The sequence below is a fragment of the Dunckerocampus dactyliophorus genome, chromosome 16 (genome assembly GCF_027744805.1).
Source record: "Dunckerocampus dactyliophorus isolate RoL2022-P2 chromosome 16, RoL_Ddac_1.1, whole genome shotgun sequence".
NCBI classification, from domain to species: Eukaryota; Metazoa; Chordata; class Actinopteri; order Syngnathiformes; family Syngnathidae; genus Dunckerocampus; species Dunckerocampus dactyliophorus.
Genome location: NC_072834.1, coordinates 14,024,440 through 14,048,608, shown reverse-complemented (window position 1 = coordinate 14,048,608; position 24,169 = coordinate 14,024,440). Strand labels below are relative to the sequence as shown.

At 41.0% G+C, this 24,169-nt stretch overlaps 1 protein-coding gene across 3 annotated transcripts; it reads right to left on the bottom strand.

Moving 5' to 3' along the window:
• Positions 1-3,187: 3,187 nt before the first annotated feature.
• Positions 3,188-23,779, bottom strand: nf2b (NF2, moesin-ezrin-radixin like (MERLIN) tumor suppressor b). 3 transcript variants are annotated; one of them, XR_008566336.1, is made up of 18 exons: positions 23,487-23,779; positions 23,229-23,344; positions 20,253-20,378; positions 20,059-20,181; positions 18,743-18,826; positions 18,600-18,668; positions 18,445-18,527; positions 18,304-18,379; positions 18,035-18,172; positions 15,143-15,217; positions 14,791-14,904; positions 14,583-14,705; positions 14,242-14,459; positions 14,073-14,175; positions 13,844-13,983; positions 13,572-13,755; positions 11,487-12,432; positions 3,188-3,230 (listed from the first exon to the last, which is right to left on the bottom strand). XR_008566336.1 is itself a non-coding variant. In XM_054754445.1 (17 exons), the coding sequence occupies exons 2-17, from the start codon at positions 23,316-23,318 to the stop codon at positions 12,385-12,387; spliced, it is 1,794 nt and encodes a 597-aa protein (XP_054610420.1). In that variant the 5' UTR covers positions 23,319-23,363; positions 23,487-23,779; the 3' UTR covers positions 10,078-12,384. The 3 variants fall into 3 exon arrangements, 2 of the variants coding, with proteins under 2 accessions (XP_054610420.1, XP_054610419.1); XM_054754445.1 differs by lacking the exon at positions 3,188-3,230 and having other exon boundaries at positions 10,078-12,432; positions 23,229-23,363; XM_054754444.1 differs by lacking the exon at positions 3,188-3,230 and having other exon boundaries at positions 10,081-12,432.
• Positions 23,780-24,169: the final 390 nt, after the last annotated feature.

Genomic DNA, 24,169 nt, shown 5'->3' with positions numbered 1-24,169 from the left:
GAAGGGGTAAAGGAGGCCAAAAAGCTCTTGGTACTCGAAGGTGCCAGGGGTGCCAAGAAAGCTTTTACAAACAAATCAAGCACTTTCGACCGGAGAGACCATTGGTATGTAACAACTGTTGTTGCTACTAAGATACAACTGTGTTTAGTAGAAATGTGATGCTATTCCTCTACGATCTTCTCAGCCTTTTCAAGTGCAGGCTAGCATAAGGCCAAAAAAACTTGACAGTGGTCTCTCCGGTCTTCTCTCATTAACCAACATTTGGGTAGTCATTACAATGACAGTTGAGTAGTGCCTTTTGTAGTCTATTAAAATCTACCAATTATTTACTCTGTACAACCACGTAGCATCATAATGCATGTCATAGGTATGTCACATGATACCTATTTTGTATCAGGGATTTGAAAGACATGCACTTTTAGCATCATAATCATAAGATTTGTTATACTCTTTCATTAATACACGTACAGTCATGTACAGTCATGTGATGCTTATTTTTAACAATATATTCTCGAAGTAATAACAGTGTCCCCCATGCAGTACCTCACCAAGGCAGACAGCACCTTTAACGCTCTATTACTATGACAGAAGGTTTTAAGAAGGTCACACTTGGACCCTTGAACAGATTATTTCTATTTCAGGGTCTATTTTGGTTATGTTAACCGATAATAACTCGTCAACAACACTTTCAACGTCCTAAAATGACTTGAACGCATGAAGTCGTTAGTGATGTATTGCAGTGGTCCCCAACTTTTTTGAGTCCACGGACCGGTTCGCGTTCCAACAAACCACAGTCACAATGTAACTGAGGGAACCCAGGAGGCACTTAATTATTGACACCCAGCTTTGTCTTCCCATCACACATTACAGCAGTCAAGCGCTCCAAAGACAAACAACACATTTGGGCCTTCATAATAAAAGTACTGCATGTTGCATCCTGTCTGTTTGCACTGAACACAATAAGGGTCTCAGAAAAGTAGCTTCTAACAACATCAAATTAATAAACAACTGCGATTGGCGAAACATTGCCAACGCGTAGCAAACCCTGCACACAAGAGACGATGAGCGGCCGTGACCAGTTACACTGGTGAGCGATGCGTTCACATCCAGAGGGAATTGTACGAGTCTCCCACAGTTTTGATTGGCTGTGGATGTGGAGGGAATTTGGGGGTATCAAAATAGTTCAGTGGAGGAAAAGCGGCCAGTGTTGATTGAGCCTTCTTGCTAGTGCCGGATCTTGCTAGTATTGAGATAAACTTATAAAAATGTCTGTGTAAATTAATGTAAACTCTGATTTGTTTACTCTGATGCCAACAAGTTCCCATGCTGCTGCTTTTTTCTTTATATCGGGAACAGCAAGTATTCCTTTTCCCCCATGTTTACCTTCGAGAGTACGTACTGATTAGCATTCAGTCCACTCATTGGTCGATAAATAAAACTCCTGCTGATTGGTCCTCATCTGGGTGTCAGCGATGAAAGGTCAACATTTTTCAACTTTCTGGGATCCCGTTGCAAGCCATCGTGCACGTGCTCACAATAACATGCATGAGCACAAACTTTCACAAGCACGAATTATCGCTTGGTTGGACGATGACTCGCGATAAATCGCCCTGTCGCGCAGGTTCCGCTGAAAATGAATGGAGTAGAGGCAACGTCGCCTCCTGTGTGAGCTTGCTAGCTCGCTACATAGCAGCCATCTCAAGTCCCTGCAGCATAAGAGTTGCACAATGTGTTTTTAACAATGAATAATAGGAGTGTAAAGGTGACTACAGGCATGTTATTTCATGTCTACAGGGCTCTAATAATGTTAAAAACCGTATTTAGAAAGTCAAACAGGTTTTCTATGCTCTAACGACGAAAATATTCAATTTATTAAAATTGACTCCTACAGTATATCGCGGAAATTCATTTATTGCGGTTGAGTCTGGAACCAATTAACCGCAATAAACTAGGGACGACTGTACATTTATTGTAAGTTTTCCCAACTGGGGAAAAAAAAAATACCGATGGAAGTGCTGCGGGCTGTGGAGCCTTACTCCAGGCAGTCAATGCTTACTGAGGCGTTTGGTCGGCAAAGTAAATATAAACAAAATAGAGCAAAATAGTGCATACTTAGTGTCGTTCGCTATACGCTAAGCCTTCCGGTTATATACCGAATGTTCATTATTTATTCATGTGCAAATTTGTTTACAGAGACTTGATACTCAATTTTGTTTATACTGTATTTACTGTTGTGTGTGCTTTTTGTGTGTGAGTTTTTGCTTAACAGTTTTTGTTTACGATTGCCAGTTTTATTTAAGTGCAATTTTTGCTAAAAGAGACTGAGAGTCCCTTTTATTTTCATTGGGGTTTTTTGTTGAATTTATGAGATTCCAATTTATGAGATTCCAATTAAAATGTTAAATACTCTTGACAAATTAAAGTTTATTGCTTTTGATACGATGTACTCACGTTATTATGCCATATAATTAATGAAGAAATGGTCTCAAATAATGTCAATAATATAGATTATCAACAATTTGCCTGACAATTATTGACGAGCATAATTTGTTGTTGTGACAGGCCAGGCGGCCGCCATTCGTGTGTGTTAGTGCTTGTGTGTGCGTGTGTTTCCTTTTGTGTGTCATTGTGCTCGCTAACATCAGCATGACTAAAAAAAACCTGAAGGAGATCATGAAAGAGATGCAAGAGGACCACTCATTTGTTCCCATGAGTGAACAGAACATGAACACACACACACACACACGAAGAGGGGAATAAAAGGAGCAGGCTGGTAGCACAAACAAGCGTGTACTAATGTAATATTTGTCTTGTATGAAGACGGCCAGCAGACTGCGGTGTCCATCTGTTACTGCTTGTGTGACATGTCCACAACAGCAACACGCTCTGCTAATATTATTATAGCGTAACATTCAACTCTGACACCAGCTGCACGCCGCCATCTGGCCAGGCGCTACACACTGCATGCTAACATGCACACATGTTAATGAGGATCACACACACACACACTTGCGTCCTTCATTGAGGACATTAAAGAGTCATATGAAGATATGCAGGAATCTCTAAGTTCATGTCTTGCAGCTGTGGTAGCGAGGGGCCGCTCATAAATTGGGGAGTTGGGGCGGGCGTAGAGGCACGAGCTCACCTTGAGGCTGTGCAGCCAATCAAAAGGCCGGGACGTCGGTGGTCCACGGCGGCTCTATAAAAAGACCCGCAGCCGTCCTGCTGCGCTGAGGAGAGAAATAATGACATGTGATCTCATGATGTGTCACGTCACCAACACACACACCTAAAGAACACACGTGTTTAAAAGTCCAGCAGAATCTAGAAGGAGCAGCAGGAAATGGTATCATGAGAAAACGGGAATGTCTCAATCAATTTCCTGCTCATGCGTGTGGGTGCGCGTGTATTCATGAGCGTGTATTCACACGCGTGCAAATGTCACATGTCAGCATATCGATTGTCGGGGATAACAGAAGTGGGTGGAAAGATTCTCACAGAACAATGAAGATTCTAGCCGCCTCTTTGTCACCGCCTCATGCTCATGACGATGAAGCGATGAAGAGACACGGGTGGCTAATAGAGTGTGTGAGGAAGAGGAGCAATGTCATTAAATGTTGCTCTGCTTGTTGAATTTCTCTCCATTAGAAGATGAACTGAAGTCATGCCGAATGTGTGTGTGTGTGTGTGTGTGTGTGTGTGTGTGTGTGTGTGTGTGTGTGTGTGTGTGTGTAATGTGATTTAGCACTACACTACTCAGTTGAAGGACAAAAAGGTCAGATGTCCATCCACTGTTCCTGTTATTCACATGAACAACAAGAAATGTGTTTTTGTACTGTAGTAGTACTAAGTATTTATTACCACATTATTGTATGTAATGGTATTAGAAGTTCTTACACTTTTCTTAGTCAAGTATTTAGTGGTTGTACTGCAGGGGTGTTTAAACCTCACCATGGGCTGCAAACAGAACAATTAAAGAAGGTGGGGGCCACTTTTCTTTATTAAACACACAAAAACCAATCTAATGTTGGGAAAGATTTGCTAAGCAGTTAAATATAGATGACGACATACGAAATAGAGGCCAAGACAGTCATTCCTCGCCACACCGCAGATCAAATTTTGCGGCTTCACTCTGTCACGGTTTTTCAAAACTATATCAAATCATGCTGCTTCATGGTAGAATACGGCCTATCATTTAAAAAAATGTGCATATTTGAGCAAAGTTTACTTAGTTTTGGCCTACATTAAGCATTTTCAAGTTTAAAAATGGCTGAATGAACTAAAATACAAATATAAGGCATTCGAAGACGTTGATGAAATGTAGTATACTACACTGATCACTAAGTGTAATGTTCGTTGAGGCACACAAGCCAGACATGATCGCCAAAACAACAGGCTTTTACATTGACCTCATGCCAAAACTTTGCAAACACACAAAACATGTTTTACTCACCCCAACGATTCAGAAAGTCAGTGTGTTTTGCAAACCGAAAACATCATTTACAAACAATTACAAAAAAAACATCCAAAAACAATTCTACAACTAGAAAAGACTGTCACGTGCCTATTGTCACTACCTTAGTGCTGTCATGTTTTTTGTCACTAATCTTCCGCCTCGCGGTCCCACACACAAATGAACTCTGTTTTACGCACAAAATCCAGTAAACCTTTTGAGAAATGACATGTAATTTACACACTGCAACAGCAAGTGGTGCTGTTCATTCAATTTAAGGCCGACACAATGATTTAAATGTTACTAATGTTCATACGTGACTCTATGATATGTGATGGACTGATTGGGAATGTGTATTTGGGGCATGGTCTCAAGTGTCACTAATTCATAAGTGAAAAATGAGGACCTGTAATAAACCATCCTCTACACATTGATTTAGATGAGGGCACCAACACATCACCAAGATCAGAATTGTCTGTCGCATGAAAGTGGATCATAGTTAAATATTAACAAAGCATCTCAGAAACAGCTGGATTCAAACCTGTGACACAATGTTTTAGAAAAAAAGGATACTTAAATTGCAGTCTGCATGACTTCTACCCAGTACAGTGAGTACACATTACGTATCAAATAAAATTTTTATTGTCCTGTCGGCCTTAAATTGAATCAATTGCGCCAGCACTGTTGTGAAGTTCAAATTACAAATTCCATTTCTCAGAAAGTTGACTGGTTTCCGTGTGTAAAGCAGAGTGTATTTGTGTGTGGAACTGTAAGGCGGAAGATTAGAGACAAAAGTCATGTGACAGAGGTGAGATTTGGTTTGGTTTGGTTTAATTTATTTCGAACATGCATATGTCTGAAAAGGTGTAGGAAGAAGCAGAGCTTATTTAATCCTACCCCCTCTTCGTATCACATCAATTGTTAATACTATACATACATGTGTATACATGCAAACACGCGCATACATATATATATATATACACATACATCTGAACCTACACAAGTACACACATATATACCTATTCAGTACACAATACACAGGTACACACGTTTAAAAAAAAGTTTGTGACTATAGTCACGTGACAGTTTTTTGTACTTTTAGTATTGTTTTCTGTACTTGAAGGATACATTTTTGTATATAAGTGAAGGATATTTTTGTATACTTGAAGGATATTTGTTTGTAATTGTAGTTTGTAAATGTAGGTTTGCATTTTTTTTCTCCCTTAATAATAAAAAGTTTCATTTAAAAACTGCATTTTGTGTTCAGTTGTGTTGTCATTAACGAATATATAAATTTGTTTGATGATCTGAAACATTTAATTGTGACAAACATGCAAACAAATAAGAAATCAGGAAGGCGGCAAACACTTTTTCACACCACTGTATGGTCCTTTTTAGGCTGTGTGTAAAACATGCTGTATTTGCTTCTGAAGCAGGATGTACAGTTGTTTTTTATTAGGTACGTTTCTTATTTGCAAAACAAAATGCATTAATTTGTGAATGATGTTTTGTTTGCAAACCACTACTATGGTACGTTTTTATTTTTTTTAAGTAGTTTATTTGCAATTTTTTAAATTATTCTTAAATTGAGGCCAATAATAATTTACCAATACCAGTAGAATTTTTTTTTTTATATATAGCAACAAGTTTTTCTCGTAGCTTTTTAACTGTTTTTGTTTCAGTATTGCCCTGATCCTCCTTGCTAATATTGTATTATGCAGGCCGTGTTTAATTTATTTGATTTAAATTTTTTTAAATAAAACAGATAAAACAGATATATTACAGCGAGCGTTTTGTGAGGTTTGAGTGTTTTGAGAAGGCATTTTTGTGATGCAAATGTTATAATCTTTTGAACGCATATTGTTGTTAGAAGCCAAACTCTTTACTTAATTGTCCCCAGCAACTAAGCGGAACTACGTTCTTCATCACAGAAATCTGACCAGAACTGGACTTAGGAGACCAAGTGGGGGTAAGTCGCTGTTATTGGACTACAATGCTGATGGGGATGTCATACAGCATGTCAAAAAATCCAAACTATCCCTTTAAGTTTGTTGGTGGAGTTAAAGACAGACCTAAACAGGCCATAAGAGGACATCTTTCTGTCTTTGCTTCCTCCACTGGAAGTCTTTGTACAGTCTGGACACGTCTGTGCTATATTGCCATACTAATAATGACATTAACATCTCATCACGCTTCAATGTGGGGAGCTAATTAAAGTTCATTAAAGGCGGCATATTCGTCTGTCATAAAACACAATTTATAAGCAACTTAACCTCGTCGGCCATGTCGTTATATGATGCGCTGATAACAAGAAAGAGATTTTTGTCAAATTGATGGAAGTGTTGATGTAAACGCATACGTCTGTGGACATGCCATGGCGTTAAAACCAAACATGACGACAGCTAACGAGTGTGGAATATGAAATGTCCTGAAACCATGAAACCATTAAAGTTTGATGAGTGGATGTTTTTCATAGACTGCATGTGTCCTCAGGGGACAAAAGAACAAAGAATTATTTCTATACAAGCAGAGGCACTTGAAATATGCATTAGAAATCATGCTAATGGGGTTCTATTTAAATCAACTCAAGTCATAGTGCACAATTTATATTTAATACAGGAATTATTGAATTTAATAAATGATTATGACATACGGAGGGGTTGACACTTCCACGTGTTTTCATACATAGGATTTAACTTTATATTAAAGAATAAGACAATAAACGTCCTCATCACAATGCGACCCGCAGGCGTCCAAACAGAAGGACCACAGATACATTGATCACATAGGTCGGCAGAGGCAAATGCATCAGAGCTCGAGCACACATGCACCCACGCAAAGAAACACGCACACACACAATCAATATATAATCTGACTCCACCTTCAGTGGGTCAGAGGCGCCCAGCAGAGGGGAGGTGTGTGCGTCAACATGTGATCACATGCAGGAGGACGCTTCATTGGCTTCACCAACTAACAATCAGAATCATATCATTCTGGAGGATGTCAACACATTTTGGTACAGATCCAGACAAAGGTGTAGATCAGGGGTCACCAACGTTTTGCTACTTTTAGAAAATGAAAATGGCCACGAGCTACTCATTTTTGTAGAAATGATTTTCATACCTTATCTCAACCCAAACAGATCAAATATGCTTGTTTTACCAAAACATTCACAAAATGCTGGTACCCACAACTTACATTTTATGTTTCAGAATACATTTCTTTCTAGTGTTCTCACATTATTAAATGAAAACCTGAATGAAAAGCAGGCTTGCGGGCGCCTCATGTGGTCGTGGGGGGGCTACCTGGTGCCCGGGGGCATTGTGTTGGTGACCCCTGGTGTAGATCATTTTCAATTTAGCCCACTTGCATTGAGGCCAAGAGGGGCCGGAGAGCCACCAGATGGCGAAAAAAGCTCATGTGCACTACTTGGCGTGTAACACTTATTTCCACCGACAGGACAAGAGTGCAACATGTCATGTCTTTGTAGGCGTTTAGGATTACTGTTAGGTATTTTTTGGGACACATGTACCTAATGAAGCGTCAACAATAATGAGTAAAGTAGTGCCTGGAAAGTGGAGGGAGATGAGCTAGGCAGTAAGGTCCTGACCTGTGATTAAAAAAAAAACAACAAAAAAACTGCCCCGCCCACCGGGTCATCGCTTCCCCCCACATCCCACCGTTGAGTAAGGGCAGGAAGGAAAGGGGAGGGTTTAAAATTCCTTTAGGGTCGTCAGGTGGGTACCCTCCTTCATTGGTGTTTTGATGATAAGCCCACCGGTAGGCCCATGACACCTCCAGAGAGCTCATCGGCAACAACTGACATCCCAGATGTGCGCCCCTCTATGCTTTGAGCCCAGCAAGTGTCCTTGTGCTTGATCCATAGCCACTGGCTGCTTCTTTCGGGCCGCTTCAGAGACTGATCTTATTGTCTGTCGTAGAGCCTGTCCATGAATGCAAAGGTCTTTCATAAGCCTGATTGTAGAAGAAGCCATAAAACCTCTGCATCCTATTTCAGCTGGATAGACCTTAAATTTAATTACAAAAGCCTCTATAAAATGATCACGGTTGTCCATAATGATGTTACAAACCTTATGGAAGAAAACAGAGCACCGAGCAAGGCTATCAAAGCACTAAGAAAAAAAGTCAAGGAGTTGCGAGATGAAAATGCGGACTTGAGCGCTGCTCTTAAGGAGGTTAAAAACCCTATAGCTATCAAGGCTCTGCAGGATGATATTAAGGTATTATTGAATGACAATGCTGCCTTGTGCGCTGCTCTTAAGGAAGCTAAAAACCCTAAGGAAAATACAGCATTATGCAAGGACGTTCGGGTTCTATCTGCAGGATGATATCAGGGCAATATTGGAAGGCAATGCTGCCTTGTGCGCTGCTCTTAAGGAGGCCATAATAAACCCTATGGAAGCTGCCTTGTGCGCTGCTCTTAAGGAGGTTAAAGACCCTACGGAAGAAAATAGGGCATTATGCAATGATATCAACATTCTACAGGATGATATCAAGGCACTATTGAAGGATAACGCTGCCTTTCACGCCACTCTTGAGGAAGAGAAAGAAGCAAAGGAAAATATCACTAAGCAAATTAAAAACTTAATTGAGGAGATGGATCACAAAGCACGAATGAATGATGTGGTCCTCACAGGGCTCCAAATCACACCCAGGTCAAGAGATGTTCCTTAAATAAGGCAACAGATTGCTAACTTCCTACAATCAAAGAAGGTGGGTGTACATATCAACAGCATCAACACTTGCGTCCCACTATATGGCAGAAACAACACTACACCAGTCATCATTAAGTTCACCAACAGGGAATTCTAAAAACTGCACTGCTGAAACAGGGAAAGAAGCTGAGAGGCACAAACCTCTCCATGAACGAGCATCTGACAAAACGCAATGCCAACATCGCCAAGAAAGCATTAGACTTGAGGAAGCAGGGAAAGATACAAAGTACTTGGAGCACCAACGGTAAAATCATCAAACTAAATGGAGGTCCAGGAGAAGAGTTCTTGTCAAATTATCAGCGATGTGGATACATATTAAAGATCACATTACTATGACAATAAGGATCATGGAGGATATGACCTTCAAGAACAAACCATGTACCGTGTATATATACTGTATGTATGTGTGTGTTTGTATGTATACATATGTACTATGTATTAGCAATTGATGTGATATGAAGAAGGGGTAGGATTAAATAAGCCCTGCTTTTTCCTACTCCTTTTCAGACAAGTGGAACTGTGACTTGTAACATGAAGCATTCAGTGTATACTATATGCATGTTTGAAACAAATTAAACCATAACCATAACATACACATAGAATTTTTTTATTTAATTAATAAGTTAAATAATTACATTAAAAAATCAAAACTTGTATATATGAAAATATGTACTTTATCATTTACTTACTTTAAAATTATATATAATACAAACACATTAAAATTAATAAATAGAAAATGAAAAACGTGTGTGTGTATACATACTTGTATATGTATATAAACGTACATATACACACACTAGGGCTGCAACAAGACATGTATCTTTATTGACTCGTCCGATACAGTGGTCTCGCTTTGATACCACTATGGAAGCATCACATGACATCAGGCTGACATCAAAGTCCCCTCTTGATTCACTGTTGCTCCTACGCGGCAAAGCTGTTGTGGCTTATATTGCGGCAGTCGGCGTCTCAAGCGGCATGCAAAACTATATTTTTCATCTTTATTATCCAAATTCTGGATAAAATAAGTCAATGCTCAGTGCATACACAGTACCTACAATGAAAGTCTTCATTGCATTTGTAGCAGCTACTGTAGTTCAATGCAAAATCTTAGAAGAAAAGTCAATTGTGCTATCCAAGCATGCCGTGAAATGTGTTTTTCCACACTTGTTATTGTTGCTATTATTTTATGAATGGAAAACATCTTCTTCCTGCTTTTTTTTAATGTGTTGCCTTGACTTCGACTGTATCGTCATTTTGACAATTGTTCTATCGTATAATGTTTAATGGCAAACTGGATGTGTACATAAAGTGAAACGAATGGTGATAATTTCAATAAAATACAAATTAAAATATGAGTGTATCATACATACATTTTTGTTGAGACTTTAGGAACACACTGTACACCCCAAAAGGCCTTACTGTAGGTCATCTGTCGTGTAGTTTGTGTATAGATGCAAAGCTACAATTAAAACATTACTGTCGCTATCGTTCGAATGCCCAAAAAAACAAGACCTGAATGTACGCAGATGAAACATTCTGGCACTTCTTTCTCATTGAAATATCATTATTCATATAATATAAAGTAAGATAAAATGCAATGTATTGATGTCTTTCATTCAGTAGATCAAATCAATGGAATGACAGCATTTGGAAAATGGGAGGAATTATTCAGACTTTGGTGGTTTCCTTTGAGGGTAAAAAGCGAATATAATGTTATAACAAAGCATCAAGTTCCTGCCTGGAAGGATGGACTGCTTCAATAACACAGCCTCAGCCTATTATCATCTGAATGAGGATGAGTGTGCCATTATTCCTCCAAGCGTAGTGTGATTGTTGTAAGAAAAAGGCGGAGGCGGCTCCGCCTCATGAATTCATTAATCGCTGGCCAAGCACAGAGGCCCCGCAAATGATCGATATTCTAGCCGTAAACGTTCCCAATGTACCTGAGAGGTCCTGATCGGCCCGCCGCCAACAAAGACGAGGAGCTTAAAGTGTGATTTGACAGTCTGCTTACGTCACGGCCAGCTCAGATAACATCGTCTTTCTTAAAAGCCTCGATTCCAATTACCTGTGACGTCTTTGTGCAGGTGAGACTTTACTCTATTCAGCTTTAACCGTTTGCTCTCCGAAGACTTCCTACAATTACTGTCTCCAATATATTACAGTACAAACTTTCTTTAGGTACTGATTCCGACATGCCAGGCCTCTGTTTAGCTTCTCCAAGTAGGTCGTACTTGTTTCTCTGCGTTTCCGTTTTGACCGCCAGCACACATTGAGGGCGCAGTGTTACTGACCTGTTGAGACTTGCCAACCTCGCCGACCTTGGCCCAGAACCTCAGGCAGCAGATGAACCGCCGCAGCCATCGTGGTCAAGTTCCAAAGCTCTCCCCAAAGGCAGGGTATTAAACAAAACCATCTTCTGGATTGACGTGCTGAAAATAAGGCAGGTGGTTTAACAGTTGAAAAAAGTGCAAGCTGCCTCTCGTGTATCCCGACATGGGGGAATGCAAATAGTTAAGAATAATTTAACAACTCACTTATTGAACTTAAAAACTTCAAACATTGTACTTTTAAGCAGATCAAGCACTTTTTCCACCTCATCACGCTTTCTGCTGTATAGTGCCACCTGGTGGCCAAGGAAAACACAACCACTGTTTGTGTGCCCAGCCTGCAGAGTTGGGTGTGCACGGTGATGGGAGTACACACGCGACCTTGCAAGGAGCAAATAAAAATATGCAGAGCACACAAGCACTGTTATATTGAAATGATGCATACAGTATAAAATACAATTTAAAAAAACTTCTGGTTGTGGAAATGAAGATTGAACACATCGATGTGGCAAAAAACCAGAACAAAATGTTGTAAGGCACCAATAAATATATGACAATTACAATTCAAATGATATCAATCAGGAGGTGGAGTCAAGAATGTTACTACACGTAACAAGGTCGAGTGAAACCTGCAAAAAGACAATCACCTCAAAAGGCGACAAAAGACTTCAACTCTGTCAAACATCTGTCCAAATGTGAGACATGAGGGGACGTCAGAGTGTAGAAGACTTGAAATGTCAGCTGGCAGAAAAGTGTCACATCAAACAAGCCAAAACAAAGAGCAAGAAAATCTGAAAAAAGTCCTTTTCAGGGTCCTGGTCAGACAAGTCTGGTGCATAAACCCTCATCCTCATCCTCCTGATCAGACCTCTTCAAAGAACGCCATCTGAGACATGTAGGCCGAGTTTCTCTGTCAAACACAAGAATTATGTACTTTGATAACAAACCACTGAGAGCTTCTCTAAAGCATTAATAATTCAATAATGTCATAGAAGGCAAAAATCATCATACAGCAGTTTAACACTCAAAAGGTAGCTAAGAAATATTGAAGACAAGTACCAATATGGCTTTAAAATAAAACGCAACAACTATTTTAACTTTTGCGCACAATGCATTTCTCCCAGCAGAGCAGTTTATTGGCCAATGGCTGCCATGGCCGCCCGGCAGCCACCAGAGGAAGCTCATGTGCTCTCTGCTGGGAGAAATGCATTATGGGAAAAAGTTTAAATATTATATATGTAACGGATGCCAGCCTGTGAGGCTGTGCAAGTGTACGTTGGTAAAACCTCACTCCCTTTTGCCTTAAGAGCTGCGCTGAACACGCGGTCGACAGTCTGGGCTTTTGGCCGTGTGGTCAGCGCTCTCGCCTCCCATTGCGAAGGTCTTGTGTTCGAGCCCTGGTGCGGGCGGTGCGAAACAGCGCGGGTTACATATATATATATATATATACACTTGTCTTGTATACTTCTTAGCTACCTTTTGAGTGTTAAGTTGCTACGTAATGATTTTAGCCTCATATCTAAGATGACACAGTGAGTCAGACTGTTATGTTGAGTAAATGACCTCCTGAGATTTCCGATTGACAAGCTTGTTGAGAGTTTTCTCATAGTTCATGATTGGCTCCTGTCATATCAAGACTGCCCTGTCCTCACAGAGTCGTGCGCGCCACAATATGTCTTTTTATGATGTAGACAAGTGCGGTTTACATATGTACAAATCAGATTTTCTCTCTAAATTTAGTGGGTGTGTCTTATACACTAAAAATTTCGGTATGATATATTACTTGTATTATTATATTATATGTTACAATATCTGTGTCCGTGTGGGCATAGCCTCATTTCAAAGGAATGATCTTTGGTGCGGAAAAAGTGGGAATTTTTTGAGAATGTGTCAATAGCAAGCAATTGTGCCGTGAATGAGCCGAGTGTTTTGATGTTGGAATGGTTTGAATTGGTTGAGAAATGTGGAAGTAGTTGAGCATAAAAAAAAAAAAGGCGCAATACGAATTTTGGTGCAGAATAACATCAGCATTCACATAATGATACGTACATTACTGTGAGGAATGTAAACAGGTTCTGGGATGTATGCCCTGGCATCGCCATGGAGACCATACATGCTAGCCTGCTGCTGCTGCTGTTGTTGTTGTTGTTCCTCCAGCTTCAGAGACTCAATCTCAGACTTGAGCTCCTTCAGCTGATCCTGCAGGTGTTTACTCTTCTCCATGTACTCCAGCCTGCAGCCAGCACACACACGCACACGTGCGCGTGATATGATACACACACAATGAGAAGTCACTAGAGACACTTGAGGCTACAACTCACCTCTCCCTCTCGATCTCCATGGAAAGCCTCTTCATGTCTGAGTCTTTAAAGTCAAGACGCGAGGACGTTGCTTCGTAGGCGAATTCTGCAGCTTCAGGGGGAGCAGGCGGAGCAGGGGGAGCAGAATATGCTGCTATGAGCTGGAAATAAAATCACCTTGAATACTTTTGGAAAGTATATAATGAGACAACACTACAGACCAAAGTATTGATCGTGGTCATCGACATACAGGGTAGGTGGTCTTGGTGATCTCCAGCAACTTTTGCTTGGCCCTCCTCTCTGCATCCTTGGCCTCAGTCAGGTCCTGTTTCAGGTGATCCGCCTCCTTCAGTCTGTAATGACAAAGTTGAAATGAGGAAGAGCAGGAGGTGGTAGCGCGTAAACAAAGTGATGAGGACCTGCGCTCAGACTGCTCCACCAGTTTGACAGCCAGCTGCTCCGCCTCCCTCATCTTCTGTTCCATCAGCCTCTTCTCCTCCTTGGTTTTCATGGCGGTGACCTCTAACCTCTGCCTCTCCTGCTCGGCCTCGGCGGCCTTATGGGCCAGTAGCTTAGCCTCCTCTTCGGCGATCTGGGCTTTCTCAGCCAGCAGGTCTGCTGTCTCCTCTGAGCGCAGCTGGAGGAGTCACAGAGGAGGCAAAATCCGTGTACTGACAGTGTACTGCATTTTGCCTTACTTATGCACTGAAAAGACTAAGTTTAAGTACAAAAGTATGATAATTGAAGATGAAGACCTCACCAGCGCCTCGTTGGCCAGTCGAGCCTCATCCTGCAGCTGGAAAAGTCGGCGTTCCATCTCCTCTTTTGCTCGCTCCGCCTCCTCCCTCATCTGTTTCTCCCGTGCGAGGATCTGTCGCTCCATCTGGACCAGGACCACATAGAACGATCAGCGAAAGACCCAACATTCACTGCTGGATGTTAACTTCATGAGTCGCCATTCTCACAACCTTCTTACGGGCCTTCTCCTCTTTGGCCTGAGCCTTCATCTGCTGCACTTCAATGGAGTCCACCTTTCTCCTCCTCATGAACAGATCGTGGTTGCCAATGCACAGCTGTAAGATCTGAAGAGTATTCGTAATGTGATTTTTTGGTACGGAACTTACGGTATGGTACAAAGGCATACTCAGTTCTCACATTACATTTTAAGTGAGTGATAGGAAGTTACCCACGCGTCGCACATCTACTCGTTAAGCAAATACAGAGCAGCCCAGCCCTGAGCCGTGCCCTTAAAAGCGAGGTAAGTACCATACTGCAATTATGGTGCATCGTTACACTCCTAGTTAGTACGACTTGACTCACCAGCTTGTTGACACGCAGCTGAGAGGAGTAGAACTTGAAGACATCTTTCTTCTTGTCCAGGGGCTTGATGGTGAACTGAAACATGAAGCATAACGTTAAGGGGTTTTTTTTTGCCCATGCACACTGAGACGCTCGACGCGAGTGAATCAGGTACTCGATTCACTTTAGTGAGTGACTCATAAAAACTTGAGTCAGCAAAAGAAATCAAGGTTACCATCACTACCCCACAATGCGTGTGCATCCCAAATGTAACTGAAGAGGATCGATCGCACTACAGTCAGTAGCTTGCATTTGTGCGCGTCTGTGACTGTCCACCCTATACCACACTCACGCATGCCTGTGTGCATCCAAAATGTAAATGTCAAGGGGCGATTGCACTAGTGCACGTGTGTCAAACTGCAGGCCGTGGGTCTAGTATTATACATAGCACTACTTGCACAACCATTGTTACTAAGGGCACCAGATTTAGACGAAAAGTAAAAATAATTTAACTGTACATGACTAGAAAAGACACCACACCCTGTTTGTACAATATAACACATTAAGAGGTATAAGACAGTCAAAAGTGACTACAGTAAAGCATGCTGGGAAACGCCTCAACCTCCCAGTGCACAGCTGCAAACTCCAAGTTACACATCTCGCAGATTGTGATGTTTTTGTGTTAATATAATAATATACTGTTGCTTTTGCCTTGACGGTGAGAGAATGACGAAGAGGTGGTTGACAATCAATCAACAATTACTATATTGAAATTATACTATTGAAACTATGTAACACTATACAGTCAAACTTGTCTATAGCGGCCACTAGAGGGAGTCTGCAAAAGTGGCCGCTATAGACAGGTGGCCTCTATAGGCAGGTTGGCGTCCAGTTTGAATGTTGACCAGTAGAGGAAAAAAAAGAAAAAAAAAAGGGAAAATAATAATAATAATAATAATAATGTTGATCAGTAGAGGGCACTGCGGATAAAAGTTGTACAGCACTACTAGGCTTGTTATTATCATGGTTCATGGTTTTAATCCTGAACATGCATATGAGTCAAACAGTAGCACATCACATATTACAATTCACAATTTTGCATGTCCAAAAAGGAGTAGGAAGAAGCAAAGCTTATTTAATCCTACCCCTCATCAGTTTCACATCAGTTGCAATACATTTATTCACCTCTTGTTCTTCCAAGTGTACTTTGTAGGTCTACATGACAATGTAGTGCAATCATAGCCAAGGTTTTTACTTACTAAAAGGAAGCTAGAGGCTTAATAATAACTGATAGAATATATCCACGACCCACAGAACAAAGCTGTGCTAGTAATGTCTTACGCTTGTTTTTAATATTTTACTTTTTATACGGCAATGTCATTACAGCTGTAGTTCATCAGGAAGTGCCGGGAAGTGACGGTGGGCGTCCCGAGCAGGAGAGCTAGGCTCAGTGCTAGCTGTGAGTTTCGAGAGAGTTGGGAAGTGTGTTTATGTTGGCGTGGATGTAAAGTCCTGCAGTGTTCTCCGCTGTTAATAAAGCCATTAAAGTGCATCGGTGACGTGAGTCTCTCCTTTCCCACAACAAGCGGCATTACAGTATTGACCAGTGCACACCAGGAAATAAACGGTGTCATTTCTTACCTGGCATTGGCTGGACAGCTATGTAGTGGAGCTTGTTTAACCTTTGCCTTGTGGGCAAGCAGGAAGGAGAGACGATGCTGAGAGATGTGTGTGTGTTCTGAGCTGCTGTCTGGTGGCCGCGTTCAATAAATAAAGTTGGCAGAAGAAACAGGAGAAGTTTCCTTCTTTGCTTCGGAGCTGAATAACACTGACAAGTTAACAGACTAGTAGCGAACGGAAAAGAAGGCGGCTTTGTTTGTGTCGAATACAGAAGATGAGGACTTTGATGGATTTGTGGATGAGGATTGATGAAAAATAACATGAGTACATTCTAAAATACTTCAATTAAGTACAACCCAACTCAGTTTTGCTCCCGCTGTCGCATGCATGCTAGCGTATGTTTTTTTTTTTTATTGTAGCGTCGCTGGGAGCACGTCCTGTTCCCAGCCTAATTTGCGGTAATGTTTTGGTGCAAATGCTCTTAAAGTTACATGTTTGACCAGGAAATAGCAAGCTCAAAAGAAGACGGCTTTTTTATGTGGAACAACTGACAGTTTGTGTGGATCTTGTGAATGATTGTGACTGAGCTAGGACTCAGTAATTAAAGTCTACACACGACGGCTTCATTGATTGAAAAAACAAACTTTTTCATGCATGAAGCTTCTACTTGAGTTGGTAATTTGGCCACTATATGCAGTCAGATATTGACCAAGGGAGACAAAATGGCTGGCCGCGTTAGATAGGTGACTGCTATACACAAGGCCTATAACTTGTAAATTTGCTGCGGGGGATTTTTCAGTGGCTGCTATAGGCAGGTGGTCGTTCTATGAAGGCAGGTTTGACTGTATTTATATATGGGAAAGTAGAAATTTCAAGCAGGAATGAACAGACACAAACACAGATATTTGTAAAAATACACATTTCCCCCACTCTGGGGTAAAAAAAAAAGTGCTCATTTGACATTTTATCAAAAGCTGACAATACTTAATACTATCTTTTTGAGCCTGGATAATTGGGGCATGTCCTGTCATGTTCGCAGCTTTAAACATGCATCTGTGCGTGAGCACTGATGATGCATATGAATGTGGTACATTCACTAACAAGTTATGTTGGTTAAAAAGAGAAGAAGGTTTAAAGGGTTTTTTTGGTTTTTGAGTTTTGGTCCCCTGTTGAGTTTGACACCACTGCACTAGTGCATGTGTTCTGATTGTTTGTGTGACGCACGGATGAACTGTATACCAGGGGAAACACTGTTTTAGATACAGCTCTTGCATTGTATCTCTGTGGACTTGCCTCTTTTTCACTGTAAGAGATGTTGCGAATGCCGCTCCATGGAAACGACTTGTTGGGGGTCAGTTTGCTGTTGGGGCTGTAGATGTGAAGACCCTGAGCGTCCACCCCCAACAACAAGTCTGTGTCTCTCTTGTTTTGCTGTCAGCAGCCATTGAGGGTAAAAGAATGTTATCAAAACGTAGTGAGAAGAAGTGTGGAACAACTGTTGAATGATACAACCAGCAGAAAGCTGATGTGGTAGATATAAAGCAGCGGTAATTGACACTTACAGTGATGTCAAAGTAGCTGACGCCATACATCTCAAGGTCCTGAGCAATTTTTAGGTACTCCATCTCAGCCTCATCCCTGTGAGGACGAGATATTGTCATGATGCTGGATGACACGAGTTCTTTGGCGGTCCAAGATCCTACCTGGCGATGCCTCTGTGCTCGGCGTACCACGCTGTGATCTTCTCCTCCCACATGTCAGCGGTCATCTGGTACTGCATCAGAACCTGATGGAAAAACACATCAAAATGTCTCAGGTCTCTTCAATAAGTCCCGTGCTTTCCTGTTTTGTGACTTACTGTTTTTGGCAGAAGTTCATCCTGAGCCAGGAAGCCTGGTTTGTGAAAGTTGGGGTCGTAGTCGCCATACTGTGTTTGAAGACAGGAGAAAGTTCAAAATGCTCATGTCAGAGACAAATACACGCACTTGGCTGCTCTCTTACCTTGGCTTGAACAGCATAGGAGGCCAGAAGAACAGAAGCTTCTGGAGAACAGAAGATCTCTTCATCTAAGATTTGTTTCTTCACCTAAAAAAAATAATTAAAGACGTACAAGCAAGAAGGTTAACATATTCAAATTTCAGCACAATCTAAAATGCCCACATAGGCACTAGGAGTGTAATGGTACATGCACTCATATTTTTTGGTACGGAATATTTGGTTTGGTATAGAGTTCCCACACGGTACACACTGAGTGAGGGACAGGCCAGGCGTCTACTCGATAAACTAATACAAAAAAAAATTATTTATACTGTATATATATATATCTGCGGCTGCCTCAAGATGGTGCCCATTCCACCGCAGAGATTCCAGGTTCTGATGCTGCAACTTGCAGGGTTAGTGTTCAGCGCTCATCAAGTCAGGATGTGTGGCAGATGGGCACCCTCTACAGGCGGGATAGTCGTGCCCCCATGCTGCTCAGACATCATTAAATGTCCACCATGTGACCAAACCAAACAGAATATGGTGGAAGGGGGGAAGGGTCACGTCACCACTGTGCCTCAGCCCACAGGTTATACAGTTAAAAAAAATTACAACAGTAATTGCTGAAAAATAAAACATATTTAGTGGTTATTATATTATATTCATTATATCACAGACCAACAGTCTCAAAGATGCTATTTCACTACTAACATGTGAAATAAAAAGGAGGGAATTGTAAGGTAGGACCATTTTTGGCATTTATGCATATAACTCCACAAAAAATGGTCAGAGCACTTGGAAAGGTGTGAATCACAATATGGAGGGAAGTATGGAGCTTGGCGGAGGTCTGCACTCTCCGAGCGCTTTTATTTATGTGTGTGCTCGTGTGTGTGGGGGGGTGGTCAGTGCGTTGTGCGCTCATTGGCAGCAGAAGGCACGCGCGTTATAAGTATCTGTAGCCTCGACGAAGCCCGCACGCAGCGGGCTACTGTGGTTGAGTCTGTAACCATGCCCACGATAAACTAGGGACGACTGTAATTGGATTTACATTCTATCTTATGGAAAAACTTGATTTGGTTAGAGTGTGACCTTATGGAACACATTAATGACATAAACCAAGGTTCCACTGAATGGGAAAATTACCTGCCAGCAATATTTTGTTTAATTTTTTCAATTATTAAAACTGTTTACGCAAAAGCTAAGCAGTTTCATGTTTTGCATTCTGTTCCCTTACTGCATCCCAAATAAACCAAACTGTCACCTTAAAACCGTCGTGATTATGGCATACCACGACACCCCTAACAGGCACATAAATGATTTTGACATCAGCTGACTACCTGTAAGAAAAAGAGGTGCTGTGTTATTTCTTGGACGAGTTCTTCTTCTACTTTCTCAGGGAAGAACTTGGCCAGGAAGTGAAATGTTATAGGTGAATCTTTGGGAACATCCTGGTCCAAGACCTGAGTGGGCAAATCATTTGAATTTAAAACACAAGAATGACTTCTTCCGTTCTGTCGCATCCTCCACTCACTCGTTTGTCAGCTTTGAGCCAGGCGTAGGTGTCCTTCACCGTGTAGCGCAGTCCGAAGAACCATGTCTCCCTCAACCCCACTGTGCGACACACCAGGTCAAACAAGTCTTTGCCTTTCCACTTGACCTGAGGAACAAACAATGACAACACTGTAAAAACACACATGCAAGCACACTGTTTATATGGATGAGAAAAATGAAATAAGGAAAAAAAAACGGTCAAACATTCTAATGTATGGTTGGACCGACTTTAGCTTCAATTACAGCATTCATATCAAGTGTCTGCAATGTCACAACCTTTATTTCTGTCCAGAGTTGTATTCATTTTTCGCCAAGGCTTTGTATTGATTACGGGAGATTCGGACAACTGCCCTTCCTCTTTTTTATAATGCGTTGGACCAGGGGTGTCCAAACTTCCACCGAGGGCTGCATACTGAAAAGTCAAATGATGCGGGGGCTACTTTGAGATTTGTACGTATTTTGTAAAATCGTTAAACAAAACATACACTATTACAGACAGTTTTTATTACAGTGTCAATATTCAAGCTTTTTCTCTTTACATAGTGCCTTTAGCTCTATTTTTTCTGAATAGTATAACCTCATTCTCATGTTTTGACCATTCTGGTAAAATTACTGCTCTTTTCCTCCATTTTATATACAGTATTTTTTTTTTCTGTTTAGTTGTATTTCTACAATATGCCACAAATGAGCCACAGTTGGGACACCCCTGCCGTAGACGAAGCAAACCAATATGAACCAACACAAACAGTTCCACCACATATCAGAAAAGAGGCAAAAATATCTATCAGTTTTCCAAAGTGAACACTAATGTGTGTGAATATCTTGTTTTGACTAAAACACAAAGATAATAGGTCTGCTTTTATGGATGACTAAGGAAATTAAAAAATATTCACATTTGAGAGGCTGAAATCAGAGGATATTTACATTTTTAAATAAAAAAAACGATCAAATACCAAAATAGCTGATTAATTACATAATCGATTAATCATTAATTATTGCAGCTCTAATCTACTGTAATTGTATTCTGGGTGAAATTTCAGAGTGAAGCTAAAATGCAGTATAAATTTTACAGGTGAACTTAATCTGACCGTCTCTGAATGTCCAACTGTTGAATGTTTCAATACGCTTTGCACAACTTGATGTTCTCTAACAAGGAGCTGAACAAGGTCCCTCCATGGCACAGGTTTGACACCCCTGATTTAGGCCAAGAATAAGTAAAATTTGCTTAAATATGTTTGTTTTTTTTTTTTTTTTACTAATAATAGGCCGCATTCAACCACCCAACAGCAATCATGTATTAATAAATTTTCCAAAAACCGCAACAAAGTGAGGGTGCGATGTTTGAACCGCGGTGTAGCGAGTGACGACTCTATTAAGCTTGGGTTATGCTTGACACATGTACGTGCCGCGAGGAAATGAGACATGCGGAATCAGGCAGAGACAACTTCTGCAGCATTTGTAGTCAGTGCGTCATGTCCCCGCTGTTGGCCCATATTTTCCCAGACAATTGGGGGCAGTGTGGTGCGTCTAGGACATGCGTACAACAATACACCATAGTAGAAGTAGAAAGGGTTGTTGTTTACAACATGGTGACAAGCATGGGGTTAAACAAAAAAGCAATTTCTCTCCAAGAATTATTGACAATTTGTTCATTGCGGTGATCTTTATGAGTCTAATCATAAAGATGTCTGTATTTTCAAACGTCCGCCACCAGGAGCTCTTGCTCGTCCAGCATGTTTTTCTGTGCGGGACCATCCATGTAGTTAGAAAATTTCCTAGGTGTGCGGTGTGGAAAATTTGGGCCGCGCGGACGCCGCACGGAGGGGTGTGGTTGCAAAAGTGACGTAAGGCCGCACGGAGCCGTGTGGAAGTCGCGGACGCGTCAAGCACAAACCAGACCTTAGTCCAGTTAGCATTTGCTATCAAACATTACAGGAATACAGGATATGCAAAATGCATTATGCAAAAGACAATACAGCCGAAGTCAAGGCAACATATTAAAAAGGTTTCAGCAATGGGCACATTTTCCAATTAAGCATAATAATCATTTCACAAAGTGTAGAAAAGATGCATGTCTATAGTGGAGTTCAGGATGAGGAGCAGAACTATTAAACAGTTGACTTCTTTTCTACTTAGCTACAAGTGAACAGATAACTTTCGTTATATTTATAGGAATTTTACCGCTGAGTTAGTTTATCCGTAATCTGAATAATAAAGATGAGAGTTGCATTTCCGTGTGTTCATTGAAAAGTTGTCTGTTCACCACTTAACCTTGGACACTGAGGAGCAACAGCAAATCAGGAGGGAGTTTAATGTCAGCTTCCTGATATCATGGGACGTTTATGACGCGGGTAACACATGCGACTGACCCACGCTACCTTCGATCGCAATTGACGTAATGGGCATCCCTGCTCAAGTATGACCCGTGGTCATCAGCGGCCAACAACTTCTTTTTGTACTCTTTACGATTAAACTTAATTGAACTTTCTCGAAACTTTTGAACGCACAAGTCCAACTGTTCAGTGTTTCAGTCAATTTTGCACAACTTGCTGTTCTCTTAACAAGTAGCTGAATGCCAAAACAGGTGACTTTTCTTAGTGAAAGTTACTCTTCCGGTATTTGTGTAACCTTGTTGTTGCCTAATAAAGCATTTTCAAGCATAAAAATGACTAAATAAACTAATACAAATACAAATAATACAATATACAATATACAATATAATACATAATACAATAATACAAATACAAGGCAGAAGAAGCATTCCAATTGTGAATATAGTGGCAGTGGTGGATAATTAAGTTATTTACAAAGTTATTTAAAAAGTTAGCAGAGCAGCTTTGACACTGCATGAATGTTTGAGGCCTGGATGTGATTTGGTTATTTTAGTGTGAGCCAATCCAAGATGATGATGGTCATCCATTCAGTCATCGATGAAAAAGGTGTTTAAAAGTCCTACCTCACAGCTGAACTCCATCTCAGCATCCATGGTGGTAACTTTGACTTTGAAGGTCTTTGGCTGTTTCTTTTTTAATCCTAAAATGGACATTTTTTTGGCGGTGACTTCAGTCAAACCTGCGAGAGAAGCACACACCTTTTTTCCCCCAACATTCAAGACAACAAAGCATGGAGTGTGACTGGCAACAAAGTACAGTATAATATGAATAATCACTTAGTAACTATAACAGACGTCCTAAGAGTAGGCCAGGTTTATTACCTGAGCGAAAAGTCCACCGTTTTTTTCGTTCAACGACGATCAGGAGTTGTTTTTGGCAGATCGATGCTAAGCTAACTAAGAGACAGCGTCAGCTTTAACTACAACACAAAAACACACCAAATACGGCTGAAACAAGCCCCCAACTTTTCGCAAGTCTCCATGATTTAAATGCAGCATACATCGACTGCTTTGACAAATCACGCTGAAGTTAGTTTAAAGAAGAGAGCTTCATGTGTTAACCTTTTAGCATTCAGTCCAAGTTGAGGACTTTCCAGAAGATTGTTTTGACTCAGAGTGAGGCCCCTACAGGCCGGATCGTGAACAGCAGCAGTACTGCATGGTGACGGTAATGCGCATGCGCGACAAAAAGGAAGTGCCGCTGCCTCTGTTAGAGATGTACGATAGCGAGTTTCTCCAAATTTAATGATCGGTGGAAGAAACCTCTTGGGTCGTAAATGTGATAATAAACACATAATGAAAGCTCCTAAAGCTGTTGTGCTGTGGAGAAACTCAGTCCGTCATATCACCTTTGAAAATATTTAAAATCAGCGCAATATATTTTTCATTCCAAATAAAGTTAAAGAAATACACATTAAAACCACTCTATAATTATATTATTCTGTGATTATTATGGACTGAGGTTTCCGTTTTACTTGGCGCTACGGAGTGGCCAGGGGGCCACC